General features: G+C 48.4%; 3 protein-coding genes across 3 annotated transcripts in view; 2 read left to right on the top strand and 1 right to left on the bottom strand.

The window, feature by feature from the left end:
- The first annotated feature begins 525 nt into the window (after nt 1-525).
- Nucleotides 526-2151, top strand: LOC128278819 (uncharacterized). Its single transcript, XM_053017546.1, has 4 exons — nt 526-652; nt 722-1180; nt 1261-1748; nt 1812-2151. The coding sequence occupies exons 1-4, from the start codon at nt 566-568 to the stop codon at nt 2149-2151; spliced, it is 1374 nt and encodes a 457-aa protein (XP_052873506.1). The 5' UTR covers nt 526-565.
- Nucleotides 2152-2239: 88 nt separating this feature from the next.
- Nucleotides 2240-3215, bottom strand: LOC128267884 (exosome complex exonuclease RRP42). The gene is made up of 2 exons (XM_053004832.1): nt 3159-3215; nt 2240-3083 (listed from the first exon to the last, which is right to left on the bottom strand). The coding sequence occupies exons 1-2, from the start codon at nt 3213-3215 to the stop codon at nt 2241-2243; spliced, it is 900 nt and encodes a 299-aa protein (XP_052860792.1). The 3' UTR covers nt 2240.
- An 11952-nt stretch (nt 3216-15167) lies between these two features.
- Nucleotides 15168-19919, top strand: part of LOC128278818 (uncharacterized) — a 48578-nt gene continuing 43826 nt past the window's right edge. Inside the window, exon 1 of the mRNA XM_053017544.1 lies at nt 15168-15225. Within this exon, the coding sequence (XP_052873504.1) occupies nt 15168-15225 (58 nt within the window). The remainder of the gene's footprint in view (nt 15226-19919) is intronic.

Here is a 19919-nt window from a genome sequence, read left to right as displayed (position 1 = left end):
AGATTAGTCCCCAATTTCTTTCGGGGGCCAATTTCTTTCCAATTCCAGCGGAAATAAAGAAAATTCTACCGACGACTTTTGCGGTTTTCAGAAAATTTATTCAGGAAATAAATACAGGCCGAGGGTCTTAAGAGAAACAACCGCCACCACTGACTCCTGACTTCTGTTCCATTGTTTTATCCACGTTCTTAATATCACCGTTAAAAACCACCCACCTTTCCACAGCTGGGGCTCGCTTTGGACAGGAAATCATCACCGTTCGCTTGCGTCTTGACCTTGAGTCTCCTTGTTTTTACCGTTCATGTTGGGTTTGTGTAAAATATCTTACTGGAACATTTATAACTGCGCCTAAGGTATGCAATCTGCCAATTTCAAACAACAAATAAAACGCCGTTCAAAAACTTTTGAACGGCAGGGTATTTGGCAGCTTTGTATCTGTGCTGTCAACGTTGACAGCACCAAGAACGGCGTTCTTTTGCCGGCTCGTTTGTAAACCATTTGAGTTGCCCGAACCTGTTCCGGCATAGTGTAAAACCAGCGGAATAGTGTAAATTCGTACCCCACCATGACCCGCTTCGTCCCGGCAGGATATGAAGATTCGGATGAGGATGATTTCGACGAGTATGGATTCATTTCGAATCCTTGCACTAAGGTATTGTGCTCATGCACACGTCCACATTCACGCTAACACGAGTTCTACTGTTTGCTTCTTGGAAATAAGAAATCAAATGAACGCCACAAACCGGAAGAGGATTACGAAAACCTGTTGCACAATGCGCTTTGCGAGGGAAACTTGGAGGAAACGAAACGAATTTTGCAACTGGACGCGTATCGCCGGCGCCGCGATAGAATGATGTGCCGCGGATGGCCCGTGATTTTTTACGTCTGCCTCCATGCACACCGTGCCATTCTGGAATATCTATTCAGCGAGGAAAAAGTCGACGTCAATCAGGCCTACAACATGGAAACGGCCCTGATGAAAGCCTGCCAATCTTCAAAACCCACTGACCAGGTCTATCCCATCGTTCGCTTGTTGCTAGAGGCCGGTGCACACATCGAAGTAATGGACCAGTACGGTAGCACTCCGCTTATGTTTGCCTGCCAGCGTGGCCATTTGCCGGTGGTGGAGGAAATTGTTGGCGAATCGCCGCTAACAACCGTGGACAGAGATGGAAACACGGTACGTAGTCGTAGTCGCCACGGTCGTACTTGTAGTTACCGCTTTCAATAGTGGCCATGCTGAATGATCTTTTTCCCCAGGCTCTGTTCCTTGCTGTAATGAACAATCATTGCGAGATAGTGAAGGTGCTACTGCGTGCTGGAGTTGATTTTAATATCGTCAATCGAAAAAAGTACACCCCCCGGCAGTATGCGGTCTTCGAGAACAACATGGAGATACTGGCACTTTTTCCTGCGGAAGAAGAAATCTACGAACTGCCCACCAAATACAGTGTGTTTTCGCACTGTCGGGATCTGGTTCACGGTGAAACAGAGGGGCAACCGCCGGAATACCATTGGGAAATTGACGGACTGCTGTTCGGTGCCGATAGCGAAAAACTGATGCCTTTTTTCGCAAAGCAAGACATTGGTCTGTTCGATTTCCTAACCATGACCGATGATCGGCTGCGTGACATTGGTATTAAGTATCCGATCCAGCGCAAAAGGATACTGTTGGCACTGTACGACTTTCATCTGCAACCCTGGTCCAACAGCAGCCTCGACGTATTGAGGGCAGCCGGAACCGTTGAGTGAGTTTCGATCTTCTCGCCCCTCGGAGAGTTCTAATTATTGATTCCGACATATCTTTTTAGCGCTTACGACGTGCTGGAGCTCTTGGGAAACTTGCTAAAACACGTCACCGTGCTACACAGCACGTTGTTGCACACGCAGCAACTTGTCGATGGACGAGACGGTACGAAGGTTTTCGAGACTGTCACAAAAGCTTCAAACCTGCAGCAAGATATTCACCGTTTCAAGACGTTGGTTCGTTCGTGTCGGGCGCAGATATTAAAGCAGCACAAGGTGTCCTCTCCTAAACCGGTGCTTCGAGTGGAGCCCCAGCTAATCCCAAACCGATTCTCGAAGGCATACAAAATCGGAACTTGTTTGCTTCTGCTGGGGTCTATCGTCTTTTTAAAGTTGAAGAAATAAAGCAGCATGTGACAATCGAGCCAGATTTAATACAAGTTTCTTCAAATTCAGCATCAATGGTAACGGAGCGCTACCTTACCAAGGACTATTTATTTCAAAAATCCATATATCTCACGTTTACCCAGCCCTTTGGAGTTTCTAGTTTCGTCTTCCTTCAGCGCACTGATAATTGCTTTGTCCAGGTACGAAGCAGCACTGACGGCGAGATCGAAACACTTTTTCAGCGTGTCCATGTGCACAGAACCATCGCCGGACGTTCGCACTGTCGTAATGTTCTGTTTGCCCTCGGGACAGCAGGAAACACCCACCACAACACTGACCGCACTGCACTCTTCCTCCTCTGCCGACGGATCGACGACACACTGGTCGCCAATCTTGCATACCGTCACCAGAAGCGGTGCCGTGGTCACATCCAACCGCTCGCAATCGTACGGATCGTCGGTGAGGATCAGATCCATCGAGCCACCGTCCAGCATGGCCGTCGACACTCGCGGAACACGGGTGTTGTACAGGGCACCCTTCACCGCTAGCGACACAGCATCGAAAAGATTGCCACCGCATTCCAGGACCAGCACATCGACGTAAAGCCTCCAGCACTGATGTTTCGCCAGAATGCAGAGACCGGACAGATCGAACCCTCGCCGTGAGTCGTATGCTCTCGCAAGCGTGTTCGATATCTCCGTGGCCAACTGTTCGCCTCCCCGCCCTTCGAATTCGGGGGTCGCGTTCGCGGAACAATCGATGAAGAAATCTATCCGTCCCTCGTTCGGTCGATCCGGGAGCGGTTTATCAATTTCTGCCTTCACACCCACCAAAATGTCTGTGTTGGCAAGCCGGAGACGGGTCGAACCGGAAGCATGCACGACGATGTCCGATTCGAGCTCCATCGGGCGATAATCACGGTTCGTTCTTCCATCGTTGCGATAGTTTTTCTGTTGCCAGCGAGGCAATCGAGAAGCACGAAGTTAGTTCAAAGAGTTGCAACCATACCGTCTGTTTCTACTCACCTGTATTCCGTGGAGGATGTAGGTTTTCTCTGCTTCACTGAGCAGAATGTTCGCCATCGCGAGACTTAGCGGACAAAATAATTCAGGACTAAAGTTTATGTTTATTTACCGGTGTTGCACGCGACGATCGTCACTGACAGTCGCTTGCTCGATAAAAAACGAAGCAAGTCTGCTCGAATGCTCGAATGTCAATTGGGCGGTCACGCATTTCTTGCGTGCAAGTTCCTTTTTTGAAAATTTAAAATCTTTTCGACTGTTTTATCATTCCGGACGATGTTGAAACGTTTTGCACCGTACTTTCGCATTTTTCTAATTTTATTTGTTCACTCACAATTTCGATTCATTGGTTTCTATGCGAACCCTAACAGTGCACAAACGTTAGTGTAAAGTTGGTGCTAAATATTGCTCTGTCTGTTCTAATAAAGATAAATAATGTTAATAACTTACGAAAACCGTACATTTTTGTTAACAAGTGTGTATTACTTTCGTCAATTTCGCAACAACTTTATTGTTGCAATAACTCAACAAATGTAATTTTTTTCTTTCGACACCGGGAAACACTCGGCCGCTCCCGTAATCGCATTGGGTGATAATGATGTTCCCTGACTCGTCCCGTTGAAGTACAAGTTTCTCATCATTACATAATGGGTGAAATAAAATTCCCGGGTGATGCGTTGTAAATATTGCATCCTTCCAGGCTAGGGTTTCAGCACCGAGTTTCGTGAAAAACGTCGTGTCAAGTACGCAAATTCAATTTTCTTCGCCCGCATTCGAAAGCCGCGTTCGGTATGCGAGGGCAGGTAGGCAATTAGTAGTAAAGTTCCGACCTGGGATAGTGCACCAAAGCAACACATAAAACGTCAACGTAAGGTCAACACTTCCGGCAAACCGGTACCACGCGAGACTTTTGGCTCACCTCTTCGCCTACGGCGACGACGACGACAGACGGAAACTACTTCCCAGCGCGAATTTCCACTCCTCTTCGCTTAATAGTGGTTGCGAAACATATTCACTTCATTGAACGACCCCCACAAAAATTGACACTTCGACTTCGTCCGTGAATCCGAATTCCGAGCCGGGAAGCCCGATTCCGATTCCGGTCGCGCGGGCTGCTGGAAAAGCTTCGCTTCCCCGCGGCTTCTCGAGTGTGTATGGCCCTTCGAAAGCGCAATACGGAGTGCGGAGTGCCGATGGTTTGGAATATTGCAATATTACGTAGAACGTTGCCGCCAACGCTCGGCACCGTTCGGCTCGGATCGCCGTCGAAGCGCATGCGAACCGGCGTCCAGGAGCCGAATGGTGAAGCAACACAGCGTCGCTGCTGGGGCGCTCGGCGTCGCGATCCTATTGCACGGGCGGACATCGTCACGGACGGGTCACGATTTCACCAGTTTCGTGTCAGTCGTTTTCAGAAAGGCCGCGTGAACGCTTGCTGCTGTTTGGAAACTTCCGCGGATCGTTACGCCAGACTCTGCGTGCGCGCTTGGTTGTTGGTTGTTGATAGGCGAATATTCAGTCGTTCGTTGTGTGTGCCGTGAAACGAGGTGAGGGTTACAACACATTAAGCCCACACAATCTGCCCAACCAGTGCCTGAGTTCAAACTGAGCTGAGTTCAAAGTCAACTTGTGCCACGCCGTTTCTTGTGGTGTTTCGGTCTTAAAGCCGCAACGGCACCAGTGATCGCCCTATTAGAGTTTTTCACTACGTCACCGGAACCACCGGCCCCAAACGGGCCGGTGGCAGGCCCGTTTCGAATGTCATTGTGGAAATGTTTCACGAATCAGCACGGCTCGGGCACGTCACGGGCCCTTAAAACAGCAACCGTCATCGCCGGCGAAGTTGGTGGAAAACAGAGGGCAAATAAAGTAAAACCCGGCCACCCATACACGTCTCCCCCGGGAGGGGAAATACGTAGAGTGCTACGTCCTTATCGTTGTTTTTACAACAGCCCGTTAGCCAGTTCGCCAGTGTGTTGGGGTTCGTGTGCGCAAGTGTAACTTGGATTACGTCCGGGGGATTCTGGAGTGGAGTTCGGAGTGTGGTGCGGCAATCCCAGCTGCGGCTGTGGTATGTGAGGGGATCTGGCGCATCGACAAGAAACATCAGAACACCCTCGCTATGCCAGATCTTTCTTTCTCTCTCTGTGTAACGACTGCATATCACAGTTCGCAGTGGATTTACTTTATTTTATGGTTCGTTTTCCCTCCCTACCCGCTTTTGACTGTACCCTAACCCGCGATCGTGCCACGGAGCGAGAACACGTGCTGTTGCTACAGTTCCGTAGTTAGTTGTGTGAACGGTTGGAGGTATTGATTTTTCCCAAAATTGCAACACCTCAGACGCGCGCCCAGCCAAGGCAGAGAACTGCGAAAATGCCGCAATACCTGAATCGGCTGCGATCGAGCGAAACAGCTTCTGTGTGTGTGTGTGTGTGTGTGGTGGTGATGCTGGCTTTTACATTGTGAAATCGTGACCAGCGTTTACCGGAAGTGGTACATTCTAAGCCCGTGCTTGCCTCTCCGTACCGGGGGAGCCAATCGTCGTCCAATATCCGGACCGGACCGAAAGTCGCGAAAGGGCGCGATTAGCAGTTGGAGCCCGCTCTCCGGACCGCTGTGGATTGAAGGGTTGCTGCTGCGGTTGCTTGAAGATAAATTGATTTGATTGCACCGGGAAAATGCGGGGGACCCGAAAATCTAGAATCGTCCATTTAGCCTCTCGTTTATCATTCGGCAGCGCCACGGTGGGCCACGTGGGCTGGACGATCGATCGGACACGCTCTGTGTCGGCATGTCCGTGTGTGTGTGTGATTCTGATTTCGTTGTTAAAGTTCCGATGCTTAATGAGACGAACGCTCTAGTGCCCGGGGCTACCAACCGGGGCAGCTGACAGTCTTCTTTGCATTCGTGTCTGACTTTCGGCCAATTTTAAATTGAAAATTGAGCCACCACCGGGCGCCCAGTTCGGTCGGCCGACTAAACTCTGGCCGTTCATCATTTGGGGTTTGCTTGTGCTGGGGCACGTGGCGGGGCGTGGGGATGCTGCCTAATTGCTTTCAAATACTTTTGCATCATCGGTAAGCTTTGGGAAAATTTGCATGCATCAACATTCGAGACGGAACATGTTTGAATTTGAATATACTCAACATTTTTACGGTAGATTCATGCGGTTTTGAAGCCAATAATGGTAGCTAGTGTGCACCACAATTTAATAAAAAAGGATTTTTCTCGTATCGTCTGAAAGACGTCATAATTGCGATCAAAACGAATAGGTTTTGAATTCCGGAATTTATAAAATGGCAGGCTCCACTTCATCTTCACATCTGTCACCGACCTTTGGACCTGAAAGGCCAACCTTGAAGCAGCCGACTGGGAATTCAAATCATAAAATAACTCCAGACAGTCAGCAATTTCTTGTTTCAAGCCCACAAACCAAAGCTCATTCGTCGGCATTCAGTCGTAAGCCGTGAGGCTGTACCCGAGACACACAAAGAACGGCAAACGTTCAGTTTAAAGTCCATTACCTAAAGATTCTGCTGCCTATGGTGAGCTGTTCGAATTTAGCGCAAGGAGTTCCCTCGGACCAGGATCGACCGACCGTACCAAAGATTGGAATAATTATCGAAACCGCAGAAAAGCTACCGCTAAATGTAAATGGCAGGCAGAGCCCGGGCGGGCCCTAAGACAGTTTGCTTGCTAAATTCTCCAGCCAACGGTTCATCAATCATCACAACTTGATTGTACAGTAAAATTAAATCGAACAGAACAACTGAGCGGCCCAGAAGAGCGAGTATTGTTGGCAGGCGGGCGGGCAGACAGCGGCGGACCTGGGGGCGGTGGCCAACAATGAGAAGAAAAACCATTATTGCCACTGTAGGTATTTGATGTTGTTGGGCTTCTTTCAACGAAAGCTGCCCTCACGGCGTCGCCGGCCGTGTCATTCAATCTGATGCCGTTACGAATGGCTTGAACATGAATTTAACATTTATCTTCCCTATCAACGCCCTATTCGGTCGGGAACGTGCAAGATGCAAAGCTGAGAAGGGCCGAACCGGCACTAGATTTATAACCTGCCCCAACCCCTGCCCTGCCACAGGATGCTCGAAACAAAGTGCTCGATTATAGTCGTCACGTACCGCCGCACCGGTCGGACACGCGTGTCGGCGGCCGACGAGTGTTTCCGATAGATAATGTTTCAATCGATACACAGGCTGCCGGCTCGTTTGTGGTCCTGGGCTGGGCCGACTTTGCTCGTAGTAATTGTTTGTTGACCTGACACGACCATGACCACGGCCCGATGATCGGTGTGTTTAAAAATGCAAAGCAACCCCGCCCAGGGGCACGCTAGACGAAGCAGAACAAAGTATGGCCACCACGTGACCACCACGACGACGAAGCGGGCATCTTGCAGATTTGCAATCGAAATTAAATGGGCCCCGGATGGGATGATCCTGAAACCCGGGGATGGTTTCTGCGGTCTCCTAATTCCGGTCGACGGAAACGAGACGGAATGTGAATGTGCGAACTGCTCGGCTGTTTCCGGTTCCGGCGACGACGAGATACAGAAGTCAGCCACGGACACGGGCGGTGTCGATCGATCGATTGTGGCCGGCCCGCCGGTCATCAATCTTCCATTTTGACGCTTTTACGTTCTACTAAATTTTTATTCAAATGGAAACCAATCATCATCAAACAAGGGGTTTACGAGCTACAAAACTCGGCCCCCCCCCGACCCGGAAGCGCTTTTGGCGGACGGAAGGGAGACCTTTTTGGCCCCCGAATTGGGAATTTGGCGCGCTGAATGTGAGAATGTGGCTATTTTTCGATCCCGGGCCCGGGCCGTGCTTTGAAATCGCAAGAAAGCCTCGCCAACAAGTTTAATTGCGGTTGCAGCCTTCCGTGTGCTGCTGCTGCGCGGTCCAATCTTGATTCGATTTCTCGCTCGTAAATGCGAATTAGTGTGGGTTGAGTGAGAGAGAGAGAGAGAGAGAAAGAGAGAGCGAGGGACTAAAATGACACGCTTGCCAGCTCGAGGAGGAAAATTGAAATAAAATGGGCTCCGAGAGGGGACCTCCGAAGCGGACACAGAACTTGAGGCCTCGTGACACTTGACCCGACCCGATGCATTTGGTGCATAATTAGCTACATAATTTCGTTTTGCGGTGTCGTTTCCCGGTTCCCGGACAGCCGAGGACAAAGACCAGAACCGGAGCCGACCTAAGGATCATCTTCCAGCGCGTTAGCGCTCCGTTCGTCTCCGGAAACGGGGCACGGAAAAAAGTGGCGTGGCCCACACACAGTTCCCACAGTTCGCCGCAACTGCCGCTCTGACGGACTCGTAAATCTGCGCACTCTGCGGACCGCGATTTGGTTGCGGATGGGGATAGGCGGATCGATGGAGCGGTGGGTTTCGGCTGGTAACGACTGGCACAAAGAAAAAGCGCACTTTGTTTCCATTACCCCACGGGCACGATGGGATGGCCGAACGATGGCTTAATCGATTACACATAGTCGTAAAAAGAATCTTAAAGGCGGCACCGGTAGCAGCGGCAGTCCTGGAGTTCGGACTAAGCCAACATAAATGAGCCACATAAAACTAAGAGGCTAAAGGAAGGATAACTTTTCTCCGAACACAGCTCACCCGCAGAGGTTTCGGAGCTTGTTGGGCAATTAGGTGTAGGTATAGTAAATTGAAGAAGGATTAGCTACTGCGCTTCCAGAACCCACCTCAAAAAGTGTCCCAGTAGGGACGCTGCGTACGGTAGACGATTGATTTGTCAGGGATCCTTATCACCACGGCCGGGTGTGTCGAGCCATGTACACAGGGAGCAAGAGACAAAACCCAAAAGTAAACACCACGTCCGCGAAAGTCAGATTCACACGCCGACGACGCCAGGGACGGTGACACCTTCTCCCTTCATCGCCATTAAGCCATCACCGAGAAGTGTTAAACAAACGACACACACACACAGCGAACACGCACAAATCTGGCTGTTTGTATCCCTCCCATGTTGTGTGACCAGGTCCCGCACTCCTTTAACAGGCCGACAGCAAAAAAGGAATGTAGATTTGAGTGTTGTTATGTCGGTAGCCCATGATTGCCGTCCGTCAAGCGTTAACAGGGGTTGCGCGTTTGAGGGATCACCGTTTTTACGAGTGTCGTAATGTCGACACCCCAGGTAGGTCCGAGAATTGGTTGTAAATTATGCAGCCCCTTAACTGCCCGCCCATTGTTGTCGTTTATAAATATGGCGGCCCCGGTACTGACGACGTGCGGGGTATGAATCAAATATAAGATGAGGGGGATTCCCGACTTTCCCGACGTTGCGAACCGCGACCTTTAACGAAGGTCTGCTGCTGAATACTGCGCGCCTCAACAAGGACTAAAATGACGTCACTATTAATTTTAATATACGGTTTTTTTGGTGCAACAATCGGCGCGTACGTTTATTGTCGATTCATGGGAGTAGCGGTGAAGATGAAGAGAAAACTCGTTAACAGCATCAAGGTTTCAAGATTTGGGTGTGTTGTTTGATGGTGCTGTTCTTTAGATTCTCAGGGTTTGATGTGACTGGCATGGAATCACTTACTATGAGCTCCTACCGTTCGCACAAACTCATCATAAACAGGACAAAATGGTGATAAATTCTTCATTGCCCACAAGCTGTACGTGCTTTGTGTTGCTTCAGTATTAAAAGACAATCAATTACTTGCTGCTTCGGAACGCTCTTTTGGATCTTTTGTCTCCGCCATTGAGAAGTAAAGTGAAGTGAAGAATGCGTTGCGATGGTAAATGGACATCATTGTTTCGGTGATGAGCAAAACAGAACACCACCAACGCAGCCAACGTGACGCGAAGTCAATCGACGTAATTCTTCCCTTAATCGAGCGAAAATTTGATTCGCAACGAGAAAATAAATAGACGAGATACGGCACCTCCTTCAGGTTCCGGTGCCCCCTTTGCGCCTATGTGACGCGTCGCGGTGCCAAACGAGCGTCTAATTCGAACGAAGCGCTCGAAGGTTTCCCAAAATGGTGGCCTAAGAAAGGCCCAGCCCAGTACCACCAGCGGCCGTTTAAATGTTCATTTGAAATGTATGGCAAATTGTCGAATTAGAGCTAATGGAGGGCAGACTCTCGCGGACCCGGGATGTATTAATTGGATCGTTAGTCGTGCTCGGCGTTCCGTGAAAGGATGGCCAGCCAGCCGTTCGGTGTATGTCGGTTGTAATGGAAGAAACAGTGGAAGAAAAATACCCGTACCGTTAAGTGGCCGGGGCGGTTTCTGAGAAAAAATTAGCATGAAGCACGTGCATGTTCTTCCACGGACTTGCCGGCCAAGGACGGTGGCAGCGACAGCAGGCGGGATCCCGAACAGACCGCTTCGACGCGCTTCGCTGGCTTCGATTGATTCGCTGAATGGCCGTCTGCCGTGGAGATTGGGATAATTTTAGAACCGAAAGACCGAGTAAATAATATAATTCTGCTACCCATCCAGGTTTTTGGACGATGGACCCGCATTTCCGGCGGCCCATGGGTGGTAATCAACGGTGACAGTGCCGACAACGCGCCATTTCGATTTTATGCAGGTTTTAAAGTTCCCGTAAAACCGGGGATTAGATTTGGAAGTGGACCTCATCGTCATTTGTTGCGCACCGTAACGTGGAGGGATTAGTCTCCGGTGTTGTTCGGTTGAACGTGGCCCCGATGGGTTCCCGGCTCTCGTCTCATTACTCAACCTTGACGGAGTCCATTCCACGCGCCTCGGGGCGTAAGTGGGAGTGGGCGTGATATGGTGATAAAAAACAACCCTTGCCCATGCTCGGGCTTAGTTCAATTAAGATCAAATTAATTAAGGCGAGCTTCATTCAGCGGGAACACTTTCTCGCACTCGCAGCCGGGCCCAACATGAGCCACGAAGACTGTGCACGCAACGGCAAGCTACAAAGAGAGAGAGGGAGAGAGAGAGAGAGAGAGACAGAGAGAGAGTGAGAGAGAGAGAAAAAGGAAAAAGAGCTGGAAAGAGATAACAGAATAACGAGAGCTGTGGATCACTCCAGAGGTCACTCCACATTCGTCCGCCCGATGGAGCGGTTCAGCAGCAACAATGGGACACAGCACCTTTCCAGCCACTGCGGGTCCACAGCTGCCTGCGACACATTGTTGCCCCTGGCCGGCCAGCCATCCGGCCTGCCAGCCAATCCCAAGCCCTCGGGCTCACGGAACACGGAACGTATGATCGCGCATAAATCTTATTCGAAACATGTTTTTGTGCTGTGCTCGCTTTATACCGACCATAAAATTGCCGGCGAAGGGCACGGATTGCATCGTCGTCGTGTAGCTTTGCATATGTATTTGTTAAGTGCTATTGTTCCGGGACCCGAGGAATGGCCGTGCCCGCTTGCGGAAATAAATCCCAGAACGTGGCTCAGATGCCAGATAGGCCTGGACCTGGGTCGGGCTGGTCGGGCATTCCTCTTTTTTTGTCCCTCATTTTATGCTGGCCCCACTCATATCTCGGTTTGTCGGTTTGGTGTGTCAGCCCCCCCCACCCCGCCCTGTCCTCTTTTTACCGGCCTTCGGTGTCACATGCCATCATTTCGTGCACAAATTGTACGTCAAATGTCACATGCGATCCCGTCCCCGGACAACTAGTTCGTCGGGGAGCGTTAGTACGGACTTCGTTAATTATCGAACTCGATAAGAGAGCGGGTCGACCGGACCAGTCCCGGGGTCCACACGCGACACACAACTTCAACGGTTTCGGTAGAGGTCACGCAAATGATGCACACAATTATAATGGTACATCAACTTTGCAAAAAACAAAAACATGTAAAACTATACAACTGCCAATCGAATGAAAAATCCAACATATCCTCAAGGCGTTGAAGTAGTTTGAATCCTATTTGAAAATTGGTGTTTAAGCCATATCCTCTGTTATGTGTATGTCAGTGTCATAACTGGAATCAAATAATAACTCAATAGTAATAAAAAATAATAAATAACAGCTTGATGTGAAACAATAGTTTCGGGACCTACAAAGCGATGTGAAGCGAAGTTAAATGAGAAAAATATGATAAACATTAACATTAAAGTACATGAAGCGCTCAAAATTATATTCTGATATACGAGGTGTGTTCAAAAAGTAATGATAATTTTGCATTTACGCGGGCTACATAAGTCCGATTTTCGATTTTTTTATGGCGATAAGTTACTACACATATCAGTGATTTATGGTGAACATTTCGGCCATTTTGAGTAATCGGTCAATTTTTAACAGCTGTTTAGCTTGGACAAGATTTAACTCATCTTCGATTTTTGTCTCTTCCAAAAAATGGATGGCAAAGAATCTTTATGAAATTTTGTATGAAATAACCAAATTAAGAGCTCGGATCAAAATGTTAACCGTGACTTATGGTGAAGCTATTAAGACCCAAAGCAGTGCTTAGGTGGTTCAAAATATTCTGACAGGGACGAGAAGATGTGAACGACGAAGAGCCAAGTTTGGTCGAATGTGAACAGTTTTGCTTACAGTTTTCTTCGATTGCAGGTTCGTGGTGCATCATGAGTTGTTGCCAAAGGATAGAACGATCAATAAAGAATACTTCCTGCAAATTATGCGCAATTCGTCCGAAGCAATCAATCGGTCACAAATGCCCGGATTTGTGGGAATCCCAAAATTGGCTGACGCACTCCTGCTAACACATCGTAGTTTCTGCGCGATTTTTTACCCAAAACACCACACTAATGATGTCAAGGCTACCGTATTCTCTAGATCTGGCCCCCTGTGACTTTTTCCTATTCCGGAAACTGAAGGAGGCCATGAAAGGACAACGCTACGATACGATTTAGGAAAAAAAGACGGCATCGCCGATGTGTCAAATCTTGTCCAAGCTAAACAGCTGTCAAAAATTGACTGATTACTCAAAATGGCTGAACTTTTCACCATAAGTCACTGACATATGTAACGCTACAAACACAATCGAAAATCTAACATACGTAGCCCACGGAAATTCAAATGTCGCAAAAATTTTTGATCACCCCTCGTAAGTGACAAGCAATCCGTATTCCAATGATACCTCAATTTCATTAATATTGCCGGAGATTATCCGTGATTGGTTTCAATTGAAAGTTCTCTGTCTCTACAAAGACCAAAGAATGTTTGATACGGTTCAAGGGAACACAACGTTACAGTGACCAACAGAGGTTGACATTATCTCTGATGCAGGTCGTCAGATCATTCGATCCATCTTTCAACGTCATTATTTGAAATAAGACACACGACTTTGATCTTTATTGAGGTGCTTCTATAAACCCCTGTTTCACCTACCCAGATCCGATGGTGCACGTTAAAACATTACCCCCCTGACCTGTTAACCAAAACCGGACTTGAGATATCTTCAAACATATAGGTTCAGCAAAGATGGAAACATACGAAAAATATGTCCCGTGTGCAGTGGAAAGGACAGTCGAAACTCTGGCAGATAGAGGCCCCGAAAGCTACCAAATGGCCAATCGAGCGACGGCGACACAACACGCAGCACGAATGCTGCTGCGGCACTCGGAGTATTTATCGAGCGGCAGTAAAATCTGGGGTGCGGCAACATAAACCCAGATAGAGTGTAGCAGTTCGTCGTCGGCGAAGGATATTAAACATTTCTCTCACCAAACAAGCCCCACATACGTATTCCTGGCGAGCTCTCGACCCGCTAGATAAGCGTCTGCGGAGGAGAGATTTATTTGCGTTTGCCTTGCTTGGGCTTCGGGCTTGGCTTGGCTCTTTCAATAATCGACCGACCTAGCAAGACCGAGCGACCGGCCGATCCGTTGCCATCACACCCATCTAACACCGGTTCCATTGTTTTGTGTCTTCTGTTACAGCGCGACAGCGGCGGCTCACGGCAACATATTGCAGTTATTAAAGGACGACGTGCCACGACGGCGCGACCATTGACCAACCCCCTATCGACAGATAAGACAACGGAGCGGGTCGACACCGAGTCGAGAATGTCGAGAAGCCTCTCGGTGCTCGGCTTCCGTGGTCGCTGAAAATTGTATTGTTCCGGAGGTCACCATCCGGACCCCCGGAAGCGCCACGGGGAAGGGCGCCCAGTTGACTCCACACACACACACGCGGCTCTTATCGGATGGGTCCGCCAGGCTGCGTCCTCACGAACGAACGACGCTAAAAATGAGGTGTGAAATCGTTGAACGACGTTTAATGTCCTTTTCGCACGCCACGCAACAGTGGCCAGCGGTGGTCTCCGTACGCCCGGAATAGGCTTCGGCGTGTGTACGTGTGTGCGCGCGTGTTTCAGTCATTAGTCCATGTAAATGTGCGGTCCTGGTGCGACGGCAGACACGGCTCGCGGTCCGTGTGAGTGGAAAAATGAAACAATAAACGGTTCGCTCGTTTCTCACCGCCGAGCGCCGAGCGTCCTGGCGTGAAGAACCAGAAGTGATATATGGTGGCACACACACACACACACACACAGGTCGTCCTTCCGTCCGTCGGTGCGGTCCCGAAGAAAGTGATTTCATTCATCAAAAAACAAAAGTTTCCCTCGACACGAGCGCGCAGCAGCATCCTGCGAGCAGCGAGCGAGCTTCCTGTTCCCTGAGGATCCTGGCCCAACGACGCTAGGAAGGTTGTGCTAGGATTTGGTTCGTTTTTTGTTATGTTTGGTTTTCGCCAGCACCGTCGAGAGTAGCACCGGGAATGACAGCGGAAGTGACCGTGGTCGCCGTCCAGTGTCCGGATGCGGTGGTGTGCCCGTGAGCCGGTGGTGTTCGCCCGTTCGCACACGCCCGGAACACTTGGAGGAACCGGACGCGGCAAAAACTAGCGTGCAGAAAGTGCACTAAATGGTCCGCAAAAGTGAGCCAGCGGGAGCAGATTACACGGTGGCGTAGCTTTGGCCGAAGTTGAGCTGAGCTGAGCGCAGTGTGTGAGTGAGCCCTTCTCGCCGTGGCCGCCGGAGCGCCGAGTGCGCGGAGCGCGGAGTGAAAATGTTATTTGCTCGAGATAATATCGTCCTGTACCTCATGCAGCTGATGGCACTGGAAGGTAAGTGTGGGGCGCCGGCGAAGGCGAAGGCGACGGCCAACATCCTCGGTATTCCATTAGCGGTGTTGCCGCGGTGGTTGCAGAGTTGGTCAACTACGGTCGGCCGGCCGGCCGGCCACTTCTGGTGGTCGCGCGGGCATAGGGTTTTATGGAAATGGTACGAAAGGTACTCTCGCCAACTTTCCGGAAGCTGCATCAAAGCAATTTAGAGCTGTTTACATTTCGAACTAAGTACGAACCGTAAAGGGCGTGTAGTATTGATCGTGTTTCGAGTGGTCCGCCACAGCACGCGCCAGTTGGACCTCTTTCCGGAGCGATGGCTTATCGTGTAAGGGATATTTTTACCAGACATAGTACCAGAAAGGGGCCTACCACAACTCCGGTCAGCGAAATGTTGTGTTTAGCGAACCTAAAAAAGCGATATCGCAACAATGTAGTTAATCAGCATGGCTCACGATGGGATAATACTTTTCACAGCCTCAACAATCGTGATAGACATTGCTGAAGCGGTGACGCAATTATCGGCTTGTTATCCTTTCGGATTGCACAGCACATCCAATTTCACAATCGGTAGTAGACACGACACTGACAACAACGAAAGTGACGTTGCGTAACCAACGATTGTCATCCGTTCGGAGGGAGCAATTGAATTTGCCATTTTCTAAACCGTCCTGCTGAGATGTCAAAATCACTTTTCATCTAATCACTCAACATCCATTTCAATAAAAATATTGCTACAAAACAAAACAAGGTGAAGTAGTGAGAGTTTACAAGGAAAGGAATTGGGATTGGGACACTTGATAAATTCATACTGCCTCAGAAAGGAATGTTTTATCAAAAGTAAAGAAACATTAAAAAACAGTCAGTCGTCTAACGGGCAACAGTTACTGTTTAGTTCCAACGAAAAGTGCCTTTGGTCTAGTAGCCCTGTTTTTATCGCATCGTGATCGCGATAAGCAAGGCAGTCACTGGGTTTGTGTCGTTAGTGTTCATTTGATTAGGATCATCAGTTCAGCGGCAGTCCTTCAGCAGTGATTGATAAATGTGACAGAGAATCGCGATTTTACTCTGTGGAATTCAGGAGCTGAAAGAGAGTGATTTGGAACGAAAGTGTAATGAAGTGTTTGCTGCTTCAACAAGTGTGTTCGTTTGTTTCCAAAGTTTCCAATGTTTGGCTTCGAACAATCCCAACTGAATGCATAAGTATACATTGCGTAGAATTGTTGAAAATATTGGCAAATTAGAAGCGGAATATGCTAAAAAGCAAGGTAGTCGGCTTCTACTCCGCCTAAATGTAGACCACTAGCATCTCTCGCTTTGTGTGAGCTTGCGATTGCATTTCCAAACGCATATAAAGACAACTTTTTTGCATCTTTTCCTTTTTTGGCGAAGAACTGAAAGTTTAATTTCTTTCGTGACTATTGATTTGGATTAACTCAATAAAACACACTGATTTTAGTTGCATTTGAAAGTCAAAGTTTCGCACTCATCGTTACGTAACGATATCGTGTGTAGTATTCAGGGGAACGAACAAGTCTTGAACTAAACTTCCGTTCCTTTTGACACTGTTTGCTTATCATCTAGTTAAGACTCGGGCACTAAAGTGTCAAAACTTAGATCGAATTGGCAACAGCAATGTTCCAACGCTTCCAACGAAGGCTAATCCGTTCGATAGCAGTAGAAAGACAGCACTTCCGGAAGCATCTCCACTAGTCTGGTGAGCAATCTTTAATTTGATTACGATAATCTCCGTTATACGCAAGCTACTGTCCTCTTGACACGCAGTTCTATATAACTGATTCGAGCTGTGTTGTCTGTGCTAAGCTACCCGGCCCCAACGGCTTCAGTATAATAGGCACGATAAAATCCTTGGTAGGACACATACCACTACATAATGGTACATCACTAAGGCATGGTTAACCTTATCATTACCATCATGTCGTACATTTAAATAGTCTGCAGATCGCGTCGCATGCCCTCTTATCGTTGAACTCTTGTTTTGCACGACTTCATTCGCAATCGAGACATTCTTAGATGATGCCACCGCTGTCATGAGTGGAATACTTACAAATATTAAGGGCCGTTTACACGCAGCAATATATCGCTGCAATGCCTTGTATGAAACCAATTGCAACGATATATCGCTACGTGTAGACAGCAAAAAAGAAACAAATTGCTTGTATACGACCAGATTGGCAGATCAAAAAAATTGAATGCGCCGAGCATCAATTTCGGTCCAATCTCCATACATGTGTGCGTGTGCTGACGGTGGATAGACATGTGTGCGTGTGTTGATGGCGGTTTGGCATGTTGTTTTGAATGTTTTTAAAGCAAAAGTTTAACGTGAGAATAATGGCTTCGCTTTAAAAGCCATTCCCTGACCACCGTGACCGATTAGTACTCTTGGTACGTTCTATTTTTTGCTTTGTAACCGAAACGCACAATCCAAAGGCAGACAAACACAGTGTTTCTTCCATGGCTGTTTCCATGACACTGAGATCTGCGATTGCAAATCGCAACGATACATCGTGGCGTGTAGACGCTCCACCTTGGCTGCGATATATCGCTGCGATTAATCGATACAAGGCATTGCAGCGATATATCGCAACGTGTAAACGGCCCTTTAGGTAGAATTTACCATATGATGCGTCGGCCGACCCACCGCCGACCCGGCCGACTTGGATCGTTTCTAAGCGATAAACTTCTTTAAAGCGATACCTTGGAAACCCTCCACTTCAAGAGTTGAACCGATTAGGATCAGATCATAAGAGAAAATGATGATAAAACTCACGCATAACCTTCACTGAATGGTTTCGTTTGCAAGTCCCAAAGCATCGTTTAAACTGTGTTTCTACCTCCAGGTACATTAATTTTCTGCTGTGCGCCCAAAAAAATGTAGCCACAATCATCACTTGATTATCCACAATTGTACTTTGGGCCGATGCTTTTCGCCCTACTTTTGGAGGGCAAACGGTTCGGGGCCTCTGAGATGTTTTCCGAGAAAACCAATTTACCCGCGGTCAAAGTTTCAATTTTGCAAGAGCGCCTCACACATTTGGCTCCTAATTCCGCCGAGACTTTCCGCCGAGACGAGTGCCGACAGTCTCTCGACAATTTTCGCCACAATTGCGAATGGAGCTTTTCTACTTAACCCGACTCCAGCTTGTTGTGGGCCCCTCTTCCCTCTTTCTCTCCGCGGCTCCGCGAGTTTCTCTTACTCACGGTGTTCCTGTGAATGTTAGTGTTATTTGCTTCCCAGAAAAGGGTTTCCAATCATTCCTGATCGCGTCACGAACAACGGTTGGCTTGGGGACAGGTTTGGTTAGACCTGGAATCATTCGTGGTGTTTGCAGAATTGAATGCTAAGCCCTCGAGACCGGCCTAGTTCGAGTGTGCTTATAAATTCGAGCTCGAGCATTTTGGCATCAAGTGTACTCTCGCTCTCGGGGAAACGTTCAAAGACGAGCGACGAATAAACAAGGCGCAAGGCACGAAGGCTGGAAATTAGTTTATCAGCAGCAACCATCCACCGACTCCGGAGCGAGACAAAGGACACCAGTATTGGCAAGGGACAAAGGGGATGCCAAACAGCTGTCTAAGATGGAAGGAACGTTACAATAGCGCCCTAAATTTCCTTTCGTCCTTTCAGACCAGTCTTTTTGGGAAAGGTTTTAAAATATAGGTTCATTGGCGAGAGAGAGGCTGATCTGGTCCCTTTGATAAGTTACATTCGTCTGAGTGAATGCGAAAGGAGATTTAAGCATGTTTTTCCGAAAGCGGATGAATGGACACAAGGATACACAGAGGGGTTTTTTTCGAGAAAAAATAGGAAGAAAGATCACAAAGATGTTTAAAATCCACGAATGAGCTACGACGTTTGAGATTCGCCACAATCGCGTCCGGCGAAAGCCAGCTTTATAAAAAAACGCGATTAATTTCGATGGTCCCGCCTCTTTAAGGAACATCACAACGCAAGGTTTCCACAGTTTTTAGTAGCGAGCAAATAAGTCAACACCTGTGCAAACTTTCGAAGAATCACTTCCGTGATTGATAAGCCACTGATAAATCAATGGTGTAATATTTTACGGTTTGGCTTATTTGGGCATGAGTAACGCGCAGATTGAAGAAAAAACACAAATAAAGTACGACATCCGGCACGGTACACGGAATCGTGACAGTAGATTGATGATTGATGACTATCATCTGGCACGTTGGCGCAGCCTGCGAGCCGATACGGGGAGTGCTAGAAAGAGAGAGTATATATTAAAAAAAATGCAATCAAATTAGCGAGACCGAGGCAGATTGATTTTAATCGGATAAATTAGCCAATGGTGCGCCATTCGTGAGTACGGTTCGCGCCAACACTGGCACTTGGTTCCCGATGGAGCCGCCTGGTACTTTACATTATAAGAGGGACGAAACGTGGAGCGAGCGTTAGGTGAAATCTCGCCAACGCATAACGCAAACACTGATTTCTGGTGGGCGGAGCACCCACCAACGCGTCCAACGGCCCACATTTCCATGTCGCCGGGATCGATAATGATCTCGTAACGTGAAAATGATGATGATGGACCAGTGGCTGCTCTGACGGTGAAAATTTGCATTTTCCCGAGCTGGCCGTCGAGCGGCAAGGCGGCAAGTAACTGGATACTTCTGCCAAGAATTTGCATTTCCGGCAGTTCTTCTTCGCGTTA

This window comes from Anopheles cruzii, chromosome 2, assembly GCF_943734635.1.
Source record: "Anopheles cruzii chromosome 2, idAnoCruzAS_RS32_06, whole genome shotgun sequence".
NCBI classification, from domain to species: Eukaryota; Metazoa; Arthropoda; class Insecta; order Diptera; family Culicidae; genus Anopheles; species Anopheles cruzii.
Note: the sequence above shows the minus strand (reverse complement) of the source record. Positions and strands in the feature narration are given on the sequence as shown.

Coding starts and splice junctions, on each gene's coding strand:
- LOC128278819 (XM_053017546.1), top strand. CDS start 566: ATGACCCGCTTCGTCCCGGCAGGATATGAAGATTCGGATGAGGATGAT. Junction 653..721: donor TTTCGAATCCTTGCACTAAG/GTATTGTGCTCA, acceptor CTTGGAAATAAG/AAATCAAATGAACGCCACAA. Junction 1,181..1,260: donor TGGACAGAGATGGAAACACG/GTACGTAGTCGT, acceptor CTTTTTCCCCAG/GCTCTGTTCCTTGCTGTAAT.
- LOC128267884 (XM_053004832.1), bottom strand. CDS start 3,215: ATGGCGAACATTCTGCTCAGTGAAGCAGAGAAAACCTACATCCTCCAC. Junction 3,084..3,158: donor ACATCCTCCACGGAATACAG/GTGAGTAGAAAC, acceptor CGCTGGCAACAG/AAAAACTATCGCAACGATGG.